The following is a 19,158-nucleotide window of genomic DNA, read 5'->3' as shown; positions in this document are numbered from 1 at the left end:
TGTAACAGTCATGACCTGTTCTTTATAACTACCTTGGAGTTTTTCTGCCAGTAACGTTTCCCACCACAATGTCACACTAGGGCCCTAACACTCAAGGTGCCGCTACTTCTGCACTCCTTCCCTGGCCTGGTCAAAAGCAGCCCATGCCCATCTCTGCACACACTGAACTACATAAGCTTACAGCAACACGTTCTTGTGCACTTAACTGACACGTGGTAAATCAAGCTTATGCTGTGTCACTCACTGCTGGACCTGCCTGTAATGCCAACTTCAGATTCATTTAGATGCCCAATATAGGGGGGAAAAACAAACAAACAAACAACAGAAGTATACTCATCAGCTTAAATTATTAACACACAGAAGTATAGATGTTTATACACAGCTCAGCTGAATAGAAACTTCTATTAATCTAGTCCACCAGGCTAAGCTTTTCAAAGCTTAAAAATACATTTGCCTTCTACCAATCAGTACAAACCTCAGTATATAACTCAGTGTAAATATAAGTTTACGAGTGTCAAGAGTAAGCACATTTCAGTTACATTCTATAACTGAGTTGTACACTATATGCTCACAGTAACAGAAAATAAGCTCCTTCCCAGAATCTTTCCTGATTCATTAATAACTTCATGACAGAAAGACATAATTAGCTGCATCCAGACAAGATAAAGCACATGTCAGAGAGCAGGAGGCACAGGAGGCAAAAGATTTCTCTAAAGCCACTGCTGTACGGCAACCTGCCTAAAGTACTAGCTCCTCCAATTAACACAGGAAAGATCACAGATTAAAAACAAATAATAGTAAAAATAAAGTCTTTGTTCCTTGATATTCTACCAGTCATCCTTAGAATCCTTGATGTTTCCGAATTATTTTCTTTACTACCTCTTTCACTGTTCAGTAAAATTCAGCAACTTCCCTCAGTAACAACTGAAATGATTGTTCTGAAGTTCCAGCCTCATGCTACCATTAGAAGCAGGTACGTGGAAAGCACGGCCTGCTGAAGTATATTTTGTATACACACAGTAAGGAGACAACACCTTCTTTCTGAGAGCACGTTATTCTTCTAAAGAAAGAACACACGACGGTTTTCTCCTCTAAAGTGCCTGAAGTGTCCAATCCTATTTCTGGCTTCAGTAAGCTGTTCTAGGCATTCATCCTTAAAGCTGGATCAAGGGAGGGTCAGATGAGGGTTAGGGAGGGGTTCTTCACCAGAGGGCAGTGGGCATTGAACAGGATGCCCAGGGCAGTGGGCACAGCCCCAGTACCAGAGTTCAAGGAGGTTCTGGACAACACTGTGAGACACAGGGCTTGATTTTGGGTGGTCCTGTGTGGAGCCAGAAGCTGAACTTGATTCGCCTGTTGACTCTTGTGGGTCTCTTCCAGCTCAGGATATTCTGCAATTGTTCCTCCTCTTTCTCGCTTCCTAACTGTTCCTGATCCATTAATTATTAATTGCTAGTGATATCTAGAAATCTACCATCCTTTCTTTCTAGGATAACAGCACTGTGCTGCTACCAGCCACCGCACTTTGCTTCTCGAAAAAGAAATCAAAGAATTCTCAGTGCTGTGCTGAAAATGCTGACAACAATAAACCCCAGAGGGATCCCTTACACCTGCTAAGAGGAGCTAAGTGTCTAATTTTCTGGAGGAGGAAAGGGGCAACTAGAAACTGTTATTCAAGCAGAATTTCAGAATTGAACAAGTGCTCAACTTAGCTACCTGTCAAAGTTTATTTCAGCTCCATTTACAGTTACATTAAGCATCTACTCCACAGACATACAAGCTTTACTGCAAAGAGCAGACAGAACAGACAGAAAAATTGAAAAAGAGGATTCAAGAGAGTTCTTCCCAGAACCTGTGTGAATCATCCCTAATCAAGTATACTCCTAACAAGAATCTAGCATATAGAAAGAGGCTAGAAACCAAATCAAGATTTCTATAAAGCTGAAACTACCTACTGGTTTTAAAGCAGTGAAAAATGTGACCATCATACTTTCAGCTCCCAGCACTCATTCAGTGATGTGCAGACAAGTCCACTGAGTGTAGACTCAACAGAACAAACAGAAATGGAATTTTCAACAATTTACCTAAAATTCATGTTATGGAACTATAAGCAACTTTTCCTCAAAATTAACTGAGTTACAAAACGTACCCTAAATTAAGAAGGAAAAAAAAAGACTGAGTGAATTTAACTGAATAAATAAGAATTCTGATTAAATCCGCTTCTGAAATGCATGCTATTCTTCATTGGTACTATGATTATAATCAGAGGGTGGTGTACTCTGGATTATTAGAAAGCAAGTAGATACTAACTTATGTCATGAGTCGTATTAGTAACATTCAAAAATAACATTAAAGGGTACGCTTCTTTTGCTCATCTGTTCTTCATTTAGGACTGGTCATTACAAGGTAAGCTGATTTTTGTCAGAAAAATATTCTGTGAACCACTGTCCTTTCAACACTGGTGCCAGCTCCCATTTTTAAAATTACATTTTTATTAAGTTTTTAAAATTCTTGATTAAGATGTCCTTTTTTAAATTAGCCCATATTCTAAAGGCTTCCAGTGAGAGTAAGCCAGCTCATCTATGTGTTTCTAAAACAGAGGAGGAATTCTCATTTAAACATACAAACAATATAAAAGACAAATGAGAAACTGAAGTATCAGAAATGTATGCATGAAACCGGTTTTACAAGTACTACCATTTCCAGGAGTTATACAAACACCATGAAAACTAGAAATAGAGAAAAAGTTGAAAGAAATCAATTATTTACCAAACCAGGGAAAGTTAAATTATGTATCTGAGCATCCACATGCCACTTGAAACTAGACTTAAAAAATGCACTTGAAGTAATCTGGGACTACAGAACACCCTAATGAAATCAGTACCCTGAAATCACTCTTAAGCAAAGAAGAATTCTGCAGACAACCTTCTGATTATGAGCTTATTAATAACCATGTCAAATCTAAAAGTTCACCACTGAAATTATACCTGAGGAACTGCTAGAGGCCAAACATACAGAAATTTTTTTCCCCCCTAGCGTGAAAAATACTTCTTTCTTCATTCTCAACCACATTCATAACATGACCTTGTCACCCACAGAAGGCTCTCAAAAGCACAAAGCTGAAAGACTATATTCAACATCTAAAACAATACTGGACAAGCGACTCAACACAGCTATAAAAGGGGTTCCTGGATACGCATCTCAGTCCTTCCACCCAGTAATTCATTGCTCATGGAATCAATTCTAGCTTATACTCTTCCAGCCAACATCACTCTCCAAAATCCAATAATTTTATGATACTTGCCTAACAAATGATCCTTATGCTCAGCTTTTGGTAAACTCTGCAGCCCACCGAGTGGTAGACAGCATGTGCCATCCTATCCTGAATAACAGGTTTGTTTGCCCTAAATGTATAAACAGTTTTTCAGATCAAAAATAATTTATATTACTTGACAAGAATAAAACTGTTTGCCTAAAATAGCTCTTAAAAGAATACTGTCTTTCCTCCTTGAGAATTGAAGTGATAAGGAGAGTACAAAACCTTCTCTGCTGTGCCAGAATCAAGGCTGGCTTCAGAATTTGTCTTTCAAACCTCTACCACCCAGCACAAAGCTTGCCATCCATGAGTTCATACAGTTATACTACATTGCCTGCTTCTCATTAAAAGGCTTTTACAGCCACCTAGAACCACCCAGCCTGAAACATCTACAGTTGCACACAGACAGAATGATACAATCTTCCTTTCCTCCCCCTCCCCCCCTAAAGGCTTTGCTTCCTCTCCTACTAGGGATGAGGGTCAAGGGACACCTCACAACCATGACAAGGATGATACTATATTCTTACTCATGCTTATTTAAGATTCCTAGATTTCACACTGAAAATACAAAACAGATTTCACATAATTATCGTGCATGTGGTTTCAGGACTTTTTAATCTACTTAATTGCATGAGAAAATTGTACAACTTTACAAATTACATAATTATCTCAGCATTGTGATAGCCAATCTCTCTTCATATGCAGACTTCAAATACGTGACCTGAACAAACAAGTAAAGTGAAAATGGAGAGCGAAAAACTGCCTGAAAGACATCCCTCTACTTGTCATTTTTAGCACATTCAGTCACAAATCACACAGTCACAAAAGCATGGCTCTGCTACAGTTTACTCTAACAGATAAATTCTGAGGTATCATAAGGCCTAAGAGGCCTTTGAAGATGTTGCAAACAGAACAGTTTTGAGAGTTTAGTGATAAAGTAAGGTTACATCAAACTAGATACTGACACCACCATCTAGTGGCACCTTGCAGGGCTAATGTGACCACCACTGACATTTGGCTGGTAAAACTTCAAAAAGCTAAGCTTTGTGAGATTGAACACACTTAAGTCTATGGGGATGGACAACGTGCATCCAAGAGTACCAAGGAAGGAATTAGATTAGATGTCAGAGGGAAGTTTTTTGCTGAGACAGTGGTGACATGCTAGATCAGGTTGCCCAGAGAGGTTGTAGATGCCCTGTCTCTGGAGGTGATCAAGGCCAGGCTTGATTGGGTGCTGGGCAATCTGATCTACTACTTGACCTAGTGGCTGGCAACCTAAACTGTGGCAGAGGAGGTAGAATCTGACGATCCTTGAAGTCCACTCCAGTCCAAGTTATTCTATGCTATAAAAGCGCAGGCTTGAATACTGCACAATTAAACATCCCTGAGAAGAAAACCTTAAAACAATTGAAGGCCTGAACAGTAAGTCTTGAACCAAAGTTGACCTCAAGGAATCTCACAATCCAGCATTATATATAATCAGTATCCAATCATTAGGAAAATATGTATGATCATTAGCCAAATATGTACCTTGGACAAAACATCTCATTAGCACGAGATGTAGCTTAGATAATGTGTTATGAGAATGCATTAACCTTTCCTTGTTTAGAAGCACGGTGTCAAGGCCTACTAGTACACAAACTTCCTTGGCTCCTTCTTGCGCCCTGGACAGGCTTGAGATGGAATCCAAAAAGGAGAACGAATCCAGATGTTTCCACCTAACTGTCATGTAAACTAGTTTATTGAACAATATAAAAACTGTACCCTCTTGTAGCTAAGTACTTATGAGTGGACACACTGGCAGGACCTCCCAATTGCCAGGAAAGGCTGTCCAAATTCTCACTGCAACCAGGGCTTCCAAGCAAATGCAGATCTAGATTATGGTCAAGTATTAGGGGATTGATGATGTGTCTTTCTTAATCACTATCACTATCCCCATGCAGTATTACTTGGGTGCACTGCCTTCTTGAGTTTTATTCTTGGTGTATCATTTTAGTTATTGCCCCATTTCCTTTGAACTTAAGTAAACACTATCACTTTTTTTGGTGGTAGTAGTGATTTTTAAACTATTTGGTTATTTGGTGTGAAAATGAATGGTAAGATAGAAAATTAGGTGAAGATCTGCACAAAGGAATCAATTGTAGGGTATAGGCATTACCTCAAATCAGTCTACATTTCCAGGAGAAATAAACGTTCATTAAACATGTGAGAGATATTTGTAGATTATGGAAACCGTTGATTACATGGTGCAAGGTTTTATCCACAACAGCATTTTAATTTAGGAAGAACACTGCTAGGCTACAGAATTGAAAACATCAAAAGCTGAGGAAACTCTGAGGTTCAGTCAATGATTAAATTAAAAAAAAAAAAAAAAAGTGTAAGTTAGAGCAGAGAAATGCAACCCAGGTCTTTTGTTCCAAGGCCTCAGGGAAGTCACTGTTCTGTTTCCTTCAGAGATTTTTGCACAAAGTACCAAAACACATGTGATCAAAGAAGTCTAAAGCATGTCTTCCTTTTAACACAAAATGAATGCAGACACACAAATGCAATACATTTACAAAAGACAAAATACCAAGTAGTCCTCTAAGTAATGTTACTGACAAATACACATCCACATCTGGAAATATAATGCAGTACCAAACTGGTGGGAAGCCATTGTTCTATGAACGTATCCAACAATTTGCTGCACAAGAAACTAAGTAGTACACTTAAGACACGAGTTAATAACAATAAAGAGTTTGCTATTACATAAATCTTGTAGATAATTACCTACTTCCAGTTAAGCATATTTATGCTATAAAAGGTTTTAAAGTATTCAGAGTATTAATGAAGGAACACAGTGGAACTACATGACGATCAAAATCCTTCAAAGAACTTATTCCACAATATAGTTTTTTAAACAAGTGTTATTTCAGTCACCGCCCAAAAAGAAAATTTTCAATCAAAAAACATGGCCCAGTTATATCTTATAATATGCATCTTCTATCCCTAACAAAACACCCAAAACAAACAACTATTTATAAAGAGCACTGTATTATAAGATTCAAGGTTAGGAGAATATTCTTACTACTTTCTACAGGAGTTCCACGTGACAGTTTGAACTGCCTGAAATTCAATGACAGAATCCTGAAGATGAAATAAACAGCTTTAAATAGAGGCAACTTGATTTCAGGCAATTATTAACAATTAAAAACAACAACAGAAAAAATTGTAAACACACTCAATTACTTGAAATACTGCCACCTCCTCCTCAGCTCATTCAGATCCTATCCTACTTAAATCTGCATCCTAGTTCTTCTGGGACTCGTCAGCAAAATCCAGCCAAAGAAGCAACCTGCACCATTCTACCTATGCTGGGAACTGCTCTCTCACACTCGTATGATCATGCTTACTATTCAATTACCTCAGAATGCAGCACAACAAAATGGTTTCTTTTCCTTAAAAATTCTGAAAGTCTAAGATATTAACAACTATACAAGCTTTCTACAGAGCTATAATTTTAAAAACAAAGGAATGCAGGCACATTTAAAAAAGATTCCCCAATTCAACAAAAAACTTTATATAAGAATGGTAGAAATGTTTAAATTTGAGGTTTAGTCCATATACTTTATTAAGTGTAACTAAAAAGTATTTTACATATTGATTAAAAATCCCTTGAACTAATATTGTCTTATAAATTAGTTAGAATATTTTTATTAGTGTTTCTGACAGTACAGTCACTATCTAGAAACAATTATTCAAACTACACTGGCATAACACACCGAAAACGTGATCACACTTGAATGCAGCACTAACAATTATTTCAGTGCAGCATTTACTGTTTTTCTAACTATGATGTGAAGAACTGCACATTTTTCCAGACTATCTCATTAGCTGCATTACATACTGCTTCCAAGAATTTTATTCAGAAGAGAAATCCAAGGCAGCCAATGACAAAAGCGTGCCTCCACTTGTGCAAGTGGTAGTTGTCCTCCATGTCATCAACAGGAACACAGCCAATATACATGAACCTCCCATAAAATAAGGAACCTCAAGGAAAACACAGATGATGTCAGAGTCCATGAGCTCAGAGAGCCTTCAACTAGAATTAAGAAGTCTAAGATGACTGTCCACACTCTACTCCTTATGGAAACCAGTCATGGAAAAAGGAATCATCTCCAAGTACTAACGCAGCACCAGATTCCACAAATGTGTTTCTGTTCTTCATTTCAGCAAAATTCCAACTCACGCGAGGAATGAAGCAGCACAAATAGATTACATAGTCCTAGCTGGATGCACAACATTGCTGTGTCTATAAGCCTACATGACCACTCATCAGCCTCCTCAGGCAAAACCTGAGGCTGAGGTTACACATTCTGAGGCAAGTGCATCATTTTTTCTGCTAGGTCATTTTTAGTTGGATCAGTTCCCCATGTAGCTGCAAACTGAACTGTGCCAGCACAACAGAGAGAGAAGCAACAAGCAGATGAGTGATGCCACTGAAGACATGGCCAGGGAACAACATAAGCCCCTGAAACAATCAAACTGCTGGTGAATAATTGTCTTCACCACCCAATAGGCATCACCTTAAAGTTAAGAAAAACATAACAGTTTACACTGGGAGGAGTGACTGTTCTTGTTTGGGAGACACCTGAAGCCAATTCCCACACAGTAATAATCAGAAAAACAAAAGCCAGACACAGAAACCATCTTGTAACATATATGCTAAGCCGAATCAATCTGCCCTACTTAGCACTGCCCAAAAACACAAGCTAGCAGCACAAAGTATTTCAAAATCTGCTGAAGGTTGACACTTTGCTTGCCTATAGTACCTTCTCCCAGCAATAGCTGACTAAAATCAGCAGGACAACTCAATTCTAACAGCTGCAAATGAAACCTCTTACTTAACAATAGCAATTCAAATACACTGCATTTTGACATGACTACAAGTTGCAGACTGACCTCAGATAGAATACAAGGAAATAAGGACCTCAATCCAGTGATTTCTGATGTAAACTCACAGCTTTTGTTGAAGCTTTATTTTCATTAAGAAAATAAAAAAGCTAATATTAAAGTTAAACATCAGTGGACACGAGCGATCCGAAACATAATGCACTTTAAGAACGGGTTTAATAGGTTTCAGTTAATGAAATAAAATCATACGCTAGATTTACTTTGACTTCAGCAAGATGCTTGCCATCAATTTATTGTACATTCAAAGTTGGTCTGTTCCTAACAGATATTAGCTATACACATGGTATCAGGATAGTCTTTGCTCGCAATAATAACATGGAATAACCTGCCATGAATCTTGCAAGTCCTAACTCTTACCCAAAAGTGATTGGTAAGTCTTTGTTGCTACACAATTCTCGGTGACTTGTAAACTAATATGCACAGAGCTATACCTAACTGAATGATCCACATTTGTCAAAAACCTGAAGAAAATAACATGAAGCTTTCAACAGACCTCTATCAACCCAGAATCACTTGATCTTGATCGTGTTTTGTACTTCTGCAATCAATTAACAATTTTGTTCTAGTTTGTGCAAACTACATTGTCAATGTTCTTAAACAAAGAATGCCATGCCTTTAATAAAGACATACCCTCCTTCTCAATATGTGCAAGTACATACATTTTAAGGTAGTTACTAAAATGAATAGGCTTCCACGGGGAAAAAAAAAAAACAACACATTTGTAGGGGACCTGTTAGGTCAGGGCTTGAACTGGTGACTGAGTACCTGGTGAAGGGCTGTGGCTGGCTGGGAAGCAGAGGCAACTCTTTGCACATGTGCTCCCCGTGTGACCAGAAGGGGTGGACCCAGAGTGGACTCATGTAAGGGCCAGGCACTGAAGGGACCTAGATTGCTTCACAAGGGTGAATGCTGCATCACTAGAGAGCCGTTCACCATCTGGGTGAGTTCTGTTCGTTCTGCATGTGACTATTGGCCTACTTGGGAATGCTTCGCGTGGTGTTGCCAAGAACCTGTCAGAAGTAATTTCACTTCTTCATGAGCAGAACAACATTAGTCATGCTGCTCTTGATATTTAAGTAATTATATCCTTCATCATCTTCTCCACAACTTTATCCAAGCCTAATTTCAGCCTAGACACCTTGCAGTTTTGAAGACCACCCTGCTTCAGCATTGCAATCTTCTGGAACTTAGCAGGACTTTAAAATTGGATGTTATGAATACCAGTACAATCTAAACATTTTTTAATTGCGTGTACTTCTCAGATCCCAAACATTTACAAAATTAACCATAACTGCAGATAGTATATTTAATTATTAAGAGTAACAGAATGAAATAAAACTTATTCGCACTTAAAACTTATTATGCAATGCACTTCCTGCAAGGAACGCACAACAGCACAGCTGAAGAGCTTGCCCTAAGTCTCAGTCAGCAACACAGCAGAGGATACTTTGTAATCACCAGCATAACCAATAAAGCAGTCTACTGACCCTTAGCAGCAAAGAACAAGTGTTCATAAAATTTGAAGTGCACTGGCTGAAATAATGGTTAAAAAAAAAAAAAGAGAGCTTTTTAATAATTCAACAGCCTGATGAAATAGACATAAGAAACCAACACCTACCCCCAGTAAAATCACGCTTTCAATCTCCCACTCAGTATTTAAAAATCAGCATTTTCAGCCTTGTATTATCTGCTGAGATTGCAAACAAATATGAAGGCAGAAGCCCAATCTAAGGCACTCACTCTACACAACTGTGCCTTGTGAAGAAACCGTTAGCTTCTGAAGTTTCCATCTTGCCTGTACCACATAAGAATCCTTTCAAGGTACAGGTTCAACTCTTCATATGGTCACGTAGCAAACCAGACAAGCAGTGTGGTACTACTATATAAGCTAAATAATCTTTATACTTGTACCTGAACAGAACTGGGTTATTTTTCTTTCCCCAATTAAAATTCAGTGTAGAAAAGGCTAATAAGTTAAAATACAACTGTGTTTTTCCATCAGTCTTCTTGCGTGACGGGCTTTGAAATCTAGTACAAGCCATGAAAACAGTGAATTACCCAAATATTTTGTATTTTACTATATTAGACAATACTGGAAATACTAAACAAAAAAAAAAAAACACCTTACCTTTTGGATAATCTTCCAATAAGAGGTTGAAGTGACCTAACTGACAAAAGAAATCAGACTCGACCTTTCCTTCAGCTTTCAAAATTAGCGATTCATAGCAGCGAACAGCCTGAGAAAGAGAAATACACAGGTTGTCAAAATACTGTATTTAACTAAAGTAATCAATACATTTTCTGAGCGATAATGCATCTTGTTTCTCTCCAATGGAAGAGGTTCATAGTCTAAATAACTTGCAGTTAGCATTATTTATCAAATAAAAACTGTAAAACAGAACAGTTTTAGAAGTTCAACAATGCCAATGTGCATCAATAGCAAACATATAACTAAAGTTCTCTGTCAACTTCAGAAACAATCTCCCAAATACATATTCATGTACAATGAAAATCATTCATTAAAAATAAATAAAACGTCATTTTATTCCTCTTTTTTTTCATAAAAGAAGAACATTTCATCATCCTAAGCATTTAATGAGCTTTTGCTAACTGAAGAACACAGCACATTAATGTGTTTTCTTGGACAGTTCATGTAGCTTAGTATGTATTTTAAAATATCTGACTCTTCATGTATCCCTGTCATGTCATAAAATGCACAGTTTACTACCTTTCACTTACTACAACGTCACTTCAGACTAAGCATCACTAAAGCTAGAAACCTGAATCCAACAGAAAAAAATTTTACTTTGAGAGAAGCCATCCTAGAAGTTTGTAAGCAACACGCACAAAGTATGTTCTGCACTGCAAAAAATACATTTTTAATGACTATTACCTTCTATTCATCACAACAGACATGATCTCTGACCTCTCCTATTTTTACCTCATGACCGTACTGACAGCTCGGGAAAAGATAAAGTCCTCCAACTTCTTAAACTTCCATTAAGTGTCTTGATTTTGATCATGCTAGCTATTAAAGCAAAGTAGCTAAACAAACTTAAACGGGAAGGAGGAAGTGAGGGAAGTCCCTCTGCACCAATGGACTTCCAAAGCTCTCAAACACTTGGGAATTCACTGGAATTCTGACAATACAGCTGACTAGTCCTTGATTTCTACCAACTCATGGCATGAATATGCTTCCAGTGTGGTTACCGTGATGAACTGCTTGACATTAACACACTACCACAATCAAAGACCTTAATATTTAACATGGAATGACAAGTCATCTTATTAAAACTGTAAATAATTGCGGGGAGGGAGAGGCAGCATGCCAAACTATCTCTGTAGTTGTCCAACTAGTATATCATTCTGTCCCTCTGTGATTTACTTCATTAAAAACTTGTATTCATGTTTTAAATGAGAAATTCCAACAACAAAGAAAGGAAATACTGTCAAATAGTTAAGAAAATGTCGGTTCATATTTTTCATTAATGCTGCAAATTCTGCCTTACCAAACTGCTCTGAAAAGACTGTGATTTTGTTGACAATTCATCAGAGGTGCTACTTTAATTTTATTCCCACCACTAAAAATACCTACTGAAGTCAGCCAACTCTTAATCTAAAGAAAATCATCCCTGGAACCTGAACCAAAACACAGAAGCTTGAAGAAATTTCTTAAAATTATTACATGTTTGAGTCAATTCTCAGTATTCGAGTTTATCCACCGAATCATCTCCAAATACAGTTGCACATAATCTTGGGGCTTTTGTGCCTCAACTTCTCTCCCCACTTTTTGGTCTTAACTCTGGATTTTCTACCACAATTCTTGCTGCTGCCTCCAATGTTACTGTCACAATTACAATTTGCAGACAGGATTTCAATTTCCTGATGATATGCCATAGCTGCTGTAATTGCTCAAAAGAATACTCACACTTTGACATATTCTGAAACAAAGGTTTTGTCTTTATAATTTGGTCACTGCACAGAGCGTACAGAAGCTGCTACCGCAACTGTAAGTATACAAAATCTGTTGGAGAAGAATTTGGAGGTATTTTATTTAATTAACTTGAAGACTGCTGGCATTTTAGGAGAATTTGTGAACAAAGGTAACAGCATTTTTCCATACATCTTCTTCAAGGAAATTACAAATCATACTCACTTTAACAACAAGTCATCCAGGGGCCCTTAACACGTTCCCTGCCCCTTCTCAAATCAGTGTACGCTAGTAGATGCGTGAGAAGCTTCTGAAACATTACATCAAGTAAGGATACCAAAATCTGTGCCCAAGCCTTTCACAGAACTCTGTCCAGCACCCGGGAAGGCAAATTAGCCCTTTACTTTAAAACATGCTCTGAAGTACAGCTCAAGCATCTTGCTAACTCTGCTGCCAGCAGAAGGCACAGAACACCAAAGCTACAAAACAGAACTTCCTCTTTAAGTAACAGTTAACTGCTGGAGCAATCTAGCTCTGCCATCAAAAGTACACAGCCTCAGCTGATCTCTAACTGGCAAGCAATGTTGCCAGCAAAGCACTTACATTTAAGTGCACTCACATTAGGGCAGGTTATTTCATACGAAATTTCCAACTTTCTTCTAGTACATTCTCACAAAATGAAGCAGAAACCAAAAGCAAGAGCATCCCTTGTTCTCCATCCCTGGTGGAATATCTGAGCCAACCTCTTGAGTCTTGGGCAGGTTGAGAATACTCAGTACAAGGCTGTTCTTCTGAGCAGCCCAAGAGGAGTCTCCCACACAAATTTACCCAGTTTCAGTCCTGGCTGAGAAACTTTCTTCCTCATCCAACCCACCTGTAAACATCTTTAGATTTAACATTTATCTGCGCAGATAATAAATTGTTAGCTGAATGAACAGCAAGAGATTAAAACATTTTAAATAGGGAGGTCACAACTGCATCCATCCACTTATGGCTTCTCTGAATGAGTAATCTAAAGATCTCATTTCAGTGGTTCTGTACCTGCAAAGGTCAGCTATGAAACCACTCGTGCAACAAATTTAAATCATCCTGGCACACTGAGAATTGTACAAAAGTTAAAAATAAGATAAATAAAAACAAAACTGAGATTTCTAAGTATTGTTATAAATCAATGTGGAGGAAATAAGCATACTCAATGAAGCCATCTTTGAAGAGTGCTAGTACTGACTAATTAACAAGAGAAAGACCCTGAAACGATAAGGAAGATTGCTACGCAACACTGTAAGCTTCCTTCCCTTTGTTCAAGGCTGCATGAAGATGGAAGGGAAACCTGAAGAGTTCAACACGGCAAAACAATCACCAGGAGCTGCTTCTCAGGACTACAGCCTGAGCAGAAGCAGGAAACAAATACAGGAATGGCTTCAGGAAAAGAAGCTGCAGTTTGAGATGGAAAGGAAAAAAGACAACAATAATGCCCACGTTGTCTGCCACCTGCCTGATTAAAAGCAAACCTAAGCAGCACACTATTGCCAACACTTCTAACGAGAGTGTTACGAAACAACTTCTATGGCATCAGAGCCGGTTATTGTGGAAATTCCGATTCCACAAATTCAGCAATCATTTCCTAGGGCAGGATTAAATACAATAGTTTAGACACAACACTTATTTTTACATATTTATCAACTAGGAAAATGCTCACAGAACATTCCTGTTGTTTAGGAGAGGAAAAAAAACCTCATTACTACTTCACCAAAAAACACCCCACCACCAAAAAAATATTGCTACCAAATCCCTCACTACTTATTACTTCAAAGAGGAAGGAACTGGATTCATTTTTCCTTCTTTTGTGAGATCTTTTCATTGAGTTTCTGCAGAGTATTTTTTTCCCCACTGAACAAAAAATAATAAAACAAATACCTACTTTGACTATTAAGAACATGATTTCTTCTCATAGGGAAAACCATCTAGATTTGGGAATACTATGTAAGAAAAAAATAATCTAACAGATAAGACCAGAATTTGAAGTATGACATACAGGAGTCACTGATCCATCTTACAGTTCTGCTTCACAAATGGGGAAGCAGGGATAACATTCCCTGCCTTATCTAATACAGAGAAAATTAACCACTTTGGTTGTAATTGAACAGTTTTTAAGAGGAAAAAAAAAATCAGCACAGCTTTTTGGAACAGCTTATAAAGAAGATGATGTAACAATGTCTTTCTTCACTCTTGCAAACATCACTGACTAAGACAAAAACAGCAGGAGTACATGGCTAAACGTAGCTGTTTATTTTTAATTTTTCAATATATTAATGGTAGGAAAATGCAAGAGCGCACTGATGCAGAAGATTTTTACTCAAAGCAGAAAAAGACCAAGACAGAACCACAGAAAGACAAGAACTAAATTAACTGTTGAAGAAAAGCAGACAACAATAAATTCCAGATTCAAAGCCCGATATGTTCCTAGAGCCTTAACACATTAAACTACAAAACACTTACAAATGTACATTAAAAAAAGCAGTCAGTTGCCGCTGCTTTCTAAACATAAACTGAATGATCTGAACATACAGGCTTTGCACGCAGCTAATGAGGACTGCAAGGAAGAAAGAAATTTCATGCGAAACAAATCAGGAGACACCAGCACACTCTTCACAAATGGAATAGCACACACGGAAATTAAATGTTAAGTAGCTCTTAAGGGACATTTTACACTTCCAGAAAAGAAAATAATTATATAGATTGTGATGGATACTGAAGTGCTAATTATACAATCTCTGACCAGCCAGTCCAAGGGACATCTACAGACCAGGAAAGCAGAAGCTCATGTACATGATGGGCCTGTTCTCCCCACCAGCAGATGCTTTCAACGGCTGCTCTTCCATTCCTTTCTCCATGCCACAATTGACTGAAATGCACGCTATTTTCAGGCAACAGTGATGACAGCATCCTAAGAGCCTCTCGATCTGATTCTAGCTCCTGCTCTGCAGCAACGTGAATCTGATCAAGGCTACCTTAGCCAAAGCAAAGAGAAAAAAGACAAGCCCAAATTCTTTACAACTGCTTTTTCCCCTATCAGCAACTAGCTGGATAAACACCAACTCCTGGGTTACAGATCACTTAAAAGAACGTTTCATATACATCTACAAAGAAAAGCATACAATTCATACTTGATGAAAGGTAACCTACATTAATTCAACGTAGCCTTCAATAAAGGCTCTCTTTTTCTGTATGGATGGCAGAATATTCTTTCCCAACTTCCCTTACTGGCTTAGTATCAACTCCCAACAGAGCTTTTAGGAGTTCTTTATATACTCTCTCTGCAAAGCTCATATTGTGTTATAAATAAAGTTTCTCTCTCATCTTAACACAAGTTAGCTCTCCTTGTATTTCAAATGCAGGCCATATTATATAACAACCTCAGCATAGCTTTTAAGCTCCGCATGCTGGATACAAACACGATTATGCCCAAAACAGTTTAGGCCTCAATGAGAAAAAATACTAACTGGGCTCTTTGATAATTTTTGTTGGGTTTTTTTTTTTCCAAAAATTTCTGTAATAAATACAAATATCAACTCTGATCTACTAACAAGGCTAAGATCATTTCAAGTCCTTCTCATTTCAGGGACAGTAAGCAGTTTACAGCAATGGTAACCGATCCTCCCCATGCATGATTTTTCTACAGATGTATCATCAGCATTAGCCAATTTATTCTCTCCTGGCTACTGCTCCACAAAATGGCACATGAATAAACACTGCAAGCAAGAAAACAAAACAGTTACATGTTAGCTAAACACATAACTTGATGGAACCAATTTGGATGAAGTTTTTCAAAAAGCCACTGCTGCAGTGGTTTTCCAATGGTAAACTATCATTTAAAAATATGTATTTGTTACAAGCATTATTATCAGTTTTATATAGAAGGAGCTGATGCAGAAGCAAGCAAAAGAACTTACACCAGGGTTGCTGAATATAAAGTCAAAATTAACAGGCAAATTATTTGAAAGGTGAATGCCACTAACAAAAAAATGTTGTGAGATTGGAATAAAAGAAGCACACTACTACCATTAGAAACAAACAGTAACATTAAACCTACTGCAGAAAGTAACATCACCAAAACAGCCCTACTATCAGGAGAAAAACAGACACCAGTAACTCAGAGAGAGTTCTTCCAGAAGCCATTTATCATGGAGAAGTGAGGGATAATACTTCACTAAAAGCACAGAACTGCAAAGAAGCACATGAAAAAGCATATACCACAATAACAAATGGAGAAGAGTGACATTTTAGCATAAAGTGGAGAAAACATAATCACAACTGTGCCATCACTGAATCAAAAACACTTGGTATTAATGCTAAGATTGTGAGTCCTTCCTGTAACAAGTGTAAACTCCATAGTGAAGGCTTCTCATGGAAAATATAGGAAGTTTGTTGATTTTTAGCTGACAGTACCCATTAACAATTGCATTTTGATGAAAAATTACTGTCTAGAGTTAATATTCAGGATCAACTTCAGAATCCAAACCCATTTCATTCTACTGTATTTTTAAAAAAATACTTGCAAAAAATTAATATATATGTATGTATGAATGAACACACACAGTATACAGGAAATTAAAACAGATTTTCAACAACCACTGAACAGAATGTTCTCTACTCTGTCCTTGAAAAACATTTCATAATCTGGAAACCCAAGTGATATGACAAATATTGTATGGAATCTCATCATTCCAAATCCTGCATTCTATTTCTATGTAGACACAATGGATTCTCTTTTTCTTTTTTAAACAAGTAATAGACTTTTCATAGGCAATTGAAATAGCTGATTTTTATCAGAACACAGGCAGATTTTTAAATATAATTACCATAATACAGTTTCCCTAACAACTTATCTTTTCAGTAAGATTTAGCACCTTAATTTAGCAATTGTTCTAGAGCTAACTAATTGTTTTATTACACAAACCTTTAGACTACTTCATCTGGTTGTATTCAAGCAAAGCTTAACCATACCAAGCAGCACACCACAACTAAGGGGCAGGGGCACAATCCTTTTAAACATTTAGACAGTTGACTCTGATAGACAAACTTATCTTTTTCTGAAAATGTTAAAACAGTTGTACCTGGGAGCATAAATATTGCTATGAAGATTTTAGTAACATGAAGTTTCAACTAAATTAGATGCCTGTGTTATTGTTTTCACTGTATAAATAAAACTTTGGAAATACAATTAAATCAACATGGGGGAAAGAAAAAATCAATTTAAACCAGATGGCATTAGTAACTGCCTGCTTTGCTTAAGGAAAAAAATTAAGCTTTCAACTGTTATTCATGCAAAAACTCCTGATCTGGCTAAGTCTTGGGAAATGCAACAGTGACTATCAGCTACCAAGCACATAAGCAGACAAAGAAATGAATAAAGAAGCTTGGGGAAAAAAAACCAAACAGAATATTAGAAGTATTTTTTAAAAATTCATACGCTGAAGAAATTTTCTACCAAGAATCTGACATAATACACACATGAAAATATTTAGCTTCAGATTTAATAGGATTATTTTTCAGTGTTTTGTCTGAATGCAAAGTAACACAGGTGAGCAACTGTACTAAACTATTAAAAAAAACTCCACCAAATGCTGTTAAACTTGCACAGTCTCAAGTTCAGTCCAAAAAGGATTTAAGTATCAGAGGTGGTTCAACTTTCAGAAATAAATATTAGTGGTAGCTTAGCATGAAAACACAAGGAAAAGAAGGTTTATTAAAAAAAAAAAAAACCAACAAAAAAAAAAAACAACAGGGAAGAAGCTATTCATGAAGAATGTTAATAGGCTAGGAAGCATGAAATACTTCAGCACCACAGGAGATATAAATTTGGTAACACTACAGTAAGACACAAAGGACAATCTGTAAATGGAAAGAACCCGGTTTCAAATGCTGAAATATTTCCAGGATTCTCAGAATGCTGGCACCTTTCAAATTAACACAGCTGTCATACTAAGAACGGTGCCCCACAAACATCATCCGTCTTATCGCTGAAATCTCATACGAGGGTACCACACCACGTACCTCTTCTACAGCCATTCATATATACTCCTCTGCTGGCTGATTAATTATGCTTAGGCAATGGGAAACCCACTCAACCTTAAAGTCAGCAGCACCAGAATATAATCAAATGCACATGAAAACCAGCTTGCACAAAAAAAAAAAAAAAATGTTTTGGGGAAGAACTTTAGGCCCTGCGCCCTTGAAAAGCACCACAGTAATTCCCATAAAGAGCTGAAGCCCTCCATTGTTAAAGCCCACAAATTCACAGCATTATCCCCCAACCTTTCCTACCTACGCTGTATTGTGAATTAAGGACAAATACAGTGAGGAAACGAGAGGAATGCAATCCTCCCAGTACAGTCACTAATCAACAGTGCCACTACTGAGCAGCAAAGCTAGTGGGCCACATCCAAGGAAAGAAACAAGGTCTGCTGGTGCAACTTAGCAATAGCAGGTGTGGGGTGAGCACTCACACAGATTTCAGGGTGATGACAGTACACTCAAATATTTCTCTGGAACTCGCTAACACTGAGAAGGATAACGTTGTTAGCTTTGTACTGCAACATCACAGGCAGTACATCCTGAAGAAGTCAGTAACTGCGGGGTAAGTAGCCATACGGGCTGTCAACTGACTCTGTTTCCCCAGAAGAACCATTACCAGTAACCATTACAACCATTCATCTAGTATATGGAAGATGAAAACTCAGGATTTTCTCCAAATTAAAACAAAGATTTTAATTATAGCTGTCACTACTCATAGCACATGCATTAAGTACCTGATTTCAGAGATATACTCCTCCCTCCTCAGCTGAAAGCCACCACAATGACCCATAGCAGAAGGAAAGATGAATAACAAAGGTTAAGCTCCTAGCTCTACATGGGGAACTCAATTCTACCTATAATCTCCCATCCAACAAGCAGA

The 19,158-nt window shown here is 37.5% G+C and overlaps 1 protein-coding gene across 16 annotated transcripts in view; it reads right to left on the bottom strand.

Moving 5' to 3' along the window:
- The window catches only part of KDM6A (lysine demethylase 6A), a 145,549-nt gene that overhangs the window by 101,782 nt on the left and 24,609 nt on the right, over positions 1 to 19,158 (bottom strand). For all 16 annotated transcript variants that reach the window (XR_010622507.1, XM_065741600.1, XM_065741602.1 and 13 more), the window contains exon 3: positions 10,398 to 10,506. Coding sequence is in view for 15 of the 16 variants with exons in the window: in XM_065741600.1 (XP_065597672.1) it covers positions 10,398 to 10,506 (109 nt within the window). In the remaining variant the exon portion in view is untranslated. The remainder of the gene's footprint in view (positions 1 to 10,397; positions 10,507 to 19,158) is intronic.

The sequence above is a fragment of the Cyrtonyx montezumae genome, unplaced genomic scaffold (genome assembly GCF_038088225.1).
Source record: "Cyrtonyx montezumae isolate F1298 unplaced genomic scaffold, pur_monq_1.0 scaffold_3, whole genome shotgun sequence".
Taxonomy (NCBI): Eukaryota; Metazoa; Chordata; class Aves; order Galliformes; family Odontophoridae; genus Cyrtonyx; species Cyrtonyx montezumae.
This window is presented reverse-complemented; position numbering and strand designations above follow the sequence as displayed.